The 6,000-nt window shown below is 36.4% G+C and overlaps 1 protein-coding gene across 1 annotated transcript in view; it reads right to left on the bottom strand.

The window, feature by feature from the left end:
- Positions 1-540: 540 nt before the first annotated feature.
- Positions 541-6,000, bottom strand: part of 4930467E23Rik (RIKEN cDNA 4930467E23 gene) — a 49,293-nt gene continuing 43,833 nt past the window's right edge. Inside the window, exons 8-10 of the mRNA NM_001039553.2 lie at positions 4,667-4,728; positions 2,479-2,512; positions 541-1,986 (exon numbers count right to left, since the gene is read on the bottom strand). Coding sequence (NP_001034642.2) covers positions 1,908-1,986; positions 2,479-2,512; positions 4,667-4,728 — 175 coding nt within the window. The 3' untranslated portion in view covers positions 541-1,907. The remainder of the gene's footprint in view (positions 1,987-2,478; positions 2,513-4,666; positions 4,729-6,000) is intronic.

The raw sequence follows: 6,000 nt of genomic DNA, 5'->3' as shown, positions 1-6,000 counted from the left end.
ACACTTACATTTTAACACAGTGGTTCTCAACCTATCTGTCATGACCAATTGGAGGAGGTGCACAGAACAGGCTCACACAAGTTGCCTAAGAAAGTCTGAAAACACTGATAGGACATTACAACTGATAACATTATCAAACCTACAGTTATGGAGCAGCAACAAAAACAATTTTATGGTTGGGAGTCACCACAACATGAGGAACTCTATTAAAGAAAGGGTCACAGCATTAGGGAGGTAGGGAAGCACTACCTAATACAGGGCCTGACAAGGAGTGAGGATATGAAGGAGATGAGGGGACTGTTCAAGCTAGGTTTCTCTTCCCTGACACTACTTGCAGTACTCAACCACAGGCACACACATCCAACATTTTCCTTCATAACAAGCAAATATGTTACTTATCAAATGGGGGAGAATTAACATTAGGGATGCTTTTTCTTCATAAGTGTTAGTTATTGGCTCTCCCCAAGAACACACATAAACTCCAGAACTCCAAAAACCCACAAAATCCTTTTGCATCCTCCTCTGTGGTCTATGTAAAGTTTTGCTAGATTCTTCCAGCAATGCAAAGGTATAGAGTTAACTTTTTGTTTGGTTGTGAAATTAACTCTTTTCTTTTGGGGTGCATGCTTTCAAATCAACTTTACTTCTTAGTAATCATGGGGTATTGACACATAAAAAATAAAAACTGTAATTAAACATGAAATATTTTCTAATACGCTTATCTATTTTCAAATTGCTAGGATATCATCAAGATGTAAAAATATTTAGGCTAGACTAGATTAAGAGAAAATCATGAAATGAGAAACAGGATATTGTTCTTCCGGGTTGAGACTAAGCTTAATTCATTATGTGCCAAATTTTCTCCATCTTATATAAGATGATCATTAATATTGCTAAAACCTCTTTTGGCATTCTTTCTCCTCCATTGCTGGGGGGAACAAAATGCACAGTTTACCATTTTAAATAAATGCCAGTTAAATTGCCACTGCTATCCTTATCATAGTACCTGTGGAACTACTTTATAGAAACACATTGGATCACTTAGTCACATTCAAAAATCATTAAAATGTCACTTATCAGTCACACATCCCCTCACTCTAGGGCTAGAGGTTATACAGAAACAAGTTTCCTAAACTCCAGTATCTCATAGTGATTAAGTAGCCTCATACTGAATATGGATGTATCTAAATAAAATACTACAATATTTTAAGTGTTTGAATATGGCACAAAGAATATACATGTATATTTCAAAAATAAGAAAAAGAAGAACTTATATGGATGTATATAGCAATTGACTCTCTGCTTCTAGAAATGCTGGCTAACTGGGGAAGGACAGTTATTGTTTAACTAGATGAAGAACTTTCAACATACCCTTATAAGAATCAAATAGAAAATGCTCTAATCTCTTCATAAGGCAAATTTGATGAACATAATTGCTAAATATCCACAATTTCTTCTCAGTCTAAAAACAGATGAAAGAGAGAAACCAAAGAGAGGCTCTCATATATGATCCTGAAATAGGAGTGCCCAAGGGTAGATAAAACTTATGGGCATTCTGCTGGGGGTAAAGGCACTTTGGAGATTGCTGGATCATTGAAATATCTGGACTTACTAAATGGTATTCTGGTCTATTATCACGGGCACATTTTTAAATCAGTCTAATGTGTATTCATTTCTGCAAACATTACTTTGTCAAACATCAAACGCCTTCTATTATGTGAGAACTGCACTCAGTCTTCACTCCCTATGTCTCTTGAGTCCATTCTCATATTGGGTCACGACTACCCATAAGGACTTACTGCTCACTTGCAATTGATAGAAAGATCCACATCTACAATATGGTTTTCTCTGAATCACCTTTTCCATATAAAACTGGGATAGTTAGACTACTGCTGAATTAAGACAATTCATAAGAAACTCGATTTCACAGAGAAGCATTTTACCTTGATACAGGAAGTATACCTGACATCTTCTGCTTTTGAACACCTAAAAACAACAATGGGAGGTTTGTCAGGGAGCCATTAGAATGCAAATATGCAACCTTCTTTCAACATTAGATGTGTGGCTGGATCTCCTGTTCATGGAGAAAAACCCCAGGCTAACTATCCAGTAAACTTTAGGGATTCTCTGACACCACCTCCAGTCTCACCATAAGGGCCCCAGCATACAGCAGCACATGAGACTGTCAGACCTCATGTGGATTCTGGGTATCCAAACTCTCATTCTCACACATGCATAGCAAGCACTTTATCCATTGGATCTTCCACCTAGCTATGGATCCTTTTGAGCATTTCATGCTGCATGAGAGATATCATCAGTAATTTCAACATGGTTTGCTCTATAAATAATTATTCAGCTTGTGATTATAGAAAAGTAAAGAGCTGAAATTGTCTTACACAGAGGCAAAGACAGTGTCAGGCTCTGAATTTCATATTTTCTACAGATTAATATATTATAAAATGCACACTACATTCTTACCACAGTGATGTTCTTCTTGTAATTTTCTCATTAACTACAAAAGAGGGAGGCAAAATTTGTCATTAAACAATGGTAGCCAGTGCTGAAGCAAATATTTTTGTGGCCTGATATGCTTTGACACCATTTATGAAAAGCTTTTCAGATGAATATTGATTTGTAAGCAATAAATATACTAGAACTCTTCCTTTCTTCATTCTTGTATTTTTAAAATAAAAAAAGAAAATTTTATCTAAAGTTACTATTTATAATTAATTGTGCAAAATACCTACAATCCTGAGCCCTATCAGACACAAAAAGTGTCATCTTAGCCTGAAGTGTTATTCCACAGTGAATTGTGTTGCCATTGCTGCTTTCTGTCTCTGCCCTAGGGATGATGGCACAACTCTAAGTGAGCGAACTCATCTTGGACAGAAGTGAAGGGACTTCTCCAAGTATTGACTTGAACTTCCTTCACTGAGGGGAAATATCCATTCCTACAACAGGGACGCTCAGTCTATGGCTATGCAACATAGCCAAATACAGGAGACCCAAAGCCCTTTGCAAAGGATTTCCAGCTGCAAGTGTGATAAAGCTCTAGAGAGATCAGTGTGTTACTCTACTCTAGATCTTCTGAGGAAGATGCTAAAGGCCCTCAGTTCTAGCACTGGTCCCTAGCTCATGTGCAATGCAAGAAGCTCAGCATCAACTTCCATTGCTTCCCATGGCATGAGCTGCTGGAAAGACCCCCTTAGTAGCTATGCAAACTGAAGTATTACTCCAGAGAGAAGCATGGAAGACACAATGAAGCAGTAATTCCAAGGGACTAATGCCTCACATGAAACTTTTTTATTTATTTCTGCATATAAACCATTGAGTGACTCAGGTTTCACTGTATGGAAAAAGCCTGCTCAGCAAACAAGCTAACAAATAAACAATTCTTGTTTACTTCCTTTGCAATATGTAAAACTCCACAGTACCCTGCTGGACATTGCCCATGGCCAGAGCACAGCCTTTGTCCCAAACAAGAAATGGGCTGAGAAAGTGAACCTCTGGAGGACCTTATGCTACACATGTATGGGGCCTCTGTCAATCCTTATCACCAGAAGAAAGCTCTAATGCTAAAATAACTTAAAAGAAACTCACCCACATTACACTAATAGTATTTCATCCTATGCTTATGTGAAGAGAGCCATTTAGATTCCTCTACACTATTCTCTGGCTGGTGTTTTCCAAAGGCAAAGTAGGTGCGAGAGATGCTGTGGTGACAGTTGCTGAAAGCATAAACTGTGTGGTATTTCTCCCACTGTGAGAATCATATTCAGACTGAACCAATGGGCCCTTCCGTGCTATGCACTACAGGATGATAGGATTTTCTCAACCTTCCTCCTACTGTGGCAGTTTTTTCTGCAAATTATGTCTTGTAGCATGTAAACCAAGTATCACTATATATTTGGTAACTAATAGAACTACAGGGAAAAGGTGCTGTCAGAGTAGCCCATATGGAGGCTGTTGCATAGAATACTGAGAATGGCAGTTCTCATTCCACAGCACTACCTACAAAACTCACACACCAGTCAGTTTTTTAAAAGTTCCTATTGAGCCAGTTATTTATTGTATCAGGATATTCACATTAAATGGAAGACAAATAAAAATAACCAGAAGACAATGTATGAATTATCGAATGAGTGGAAATTCAGAAATTGTATGATGGAAAAAAATCCAGAGTGCCCTAATGACATTAAGTCCTCAAAATACAGTGAAAGTAATTGAATACTCTATTTTTGTTTGCTTAACATAACCACATTTTATGGACACCGATACACATATAACAACATGCAGTCAGTAATATATATCAATTATAAAACTTAAGTAAAAATTCATTTCACACCGAAGTCAACTTGCTGTTATGTAACTAGAGACGATCTACATTGTAGAATAGGTGAAAAATCTTTTTACTTCTAAAAAGACACTACATGCATCAGTAGTTCATTTTAAATAAACAAACATATTTCAGGTGATACAATTTGAATTTGAAATTTCTTTGAAACAATTCCTAAATAAACCTGAATCCTAAAAATGTTTGGCAGCAAATTAAGAAAGGCTATAACTACTATTGGCATATTTGATTTCCTTAGTTTCTATTCTAGCAGGAACAAAATTCTTTTTATGATTGGGATAGAATCAATAGAGTACTTACTCTTAAACTTACCTGTATTATACTGGACAGTGTTTTTCAAGATAGATTTAAGCTGTCCGGGTGGTCTTGCTTCACTGTGGCATATTTTAAGAATGTTATTTTAATATTCATATAAAAATTAATCAAAGACTTTGAATTCTTTGTTGTTTGATTTCCCAATTTATGCTACATTACAAACCAATAAAATCTATTAACTTGTTCTTCAACTAGTTGATTACATTTGGGGACACTTTCCTTACAACTTCTCCTCATATGGGAGAAGTTAGCCCACAAAATATAGCCCTACAACACCACTCACAGATACAGACAAGCACGCGTGCACACATGCATACACACTAGTACCTCTTCAGCCTTTGTTTTAACAGCTTACAGATTTTTTGTTTTTAATGTATTGACTCAATTTCAGTCTTTGCTTTTGGAAGAGCAAAGTACTTCTCTCATGATACTTTGTGCATATTTCATTGATTATGATGTTACCACACAAGAGGATGCTTTGTGCATCATCAAGTAGATTTCTAGAACTCTAAACAACCCACCACAGCTTTCATAATGTTCAAGCTGCTCCTTCTTTTCTCATGTATGACTGAGTCCTGATATCGTAGTCTGCTTGTTTCTATTCCAAACAAGCATTTCTAGGAACATAATAAGATAGTAACAAGAGCAAAGAACAATAAAATTTAGTTGACACTTGCAGTTTTACTGTGGAACCATTTAGGATTCCAAATAGAAGTCAACATGTGTATTTTTCAAGGAGTTTCTGAAGAGCTTTAAGTACTGAAGATTTTTGAATCTTCACTTTCAACATTACCTTTGATAATTTTGGGAATTTTCAAACATGGATTCAGTAAGCTATTTAATAATGTTTTGAAAATGTTTGTTGATACATAGTACAAATAATGAGGACAATATAATTTTTCTCTCTTGTGGAAGTAATGAATCCTAATGAGCACAGAATTACCTTGAAATACATCTTTTAATTTTCTATCAAACCAGTGTCTAACCTAGCATCCTGGACAGGAGTGGATGGGCCTTCAACTCTATGGTCATGTCTAACTGATGTGGAAGACAAAAGCCCCCTTTGTAGAGAGATAATTATTAGTTACACTGTCATTCAGATAATCAATTGAGAGTCAAAGGAATCATTCCAGTGGAAAACAGATCATGTGAACAGATCATTGATGGATGGAACATTCTGGAAGACATGGGTGTCTTCTAACAGCTATGAAAGATGCTACACCTGAACAAAAAGGTCCTTTGCATGTAAAGTAAAGCTCTGTCAGAAGTGGAAAGAAATTTGTTGGCATCCTGTAGTGATGACTGACAACTGAGAATCATCCTAAATTATG

The sequence above is a fragment of the Mus musculus genome, chromosome 8 (assembly GCF_000001635.26).
Source record: "Mus musculus strain C57BL/6J chromosome 8, GRCm38.p6 C57BL/6J".
NCBI classification, from domain to species: Eukaryota; Metazoa; Chordata; class Mammalia; order Rodentia; family Muridae; genus Mus; species Mus musculus.
The sequence above is the reverse complement of the archived record's forward strand: the minus strand, read 5'-3'. Positions and strand labels throughout refer to the sequence as shown.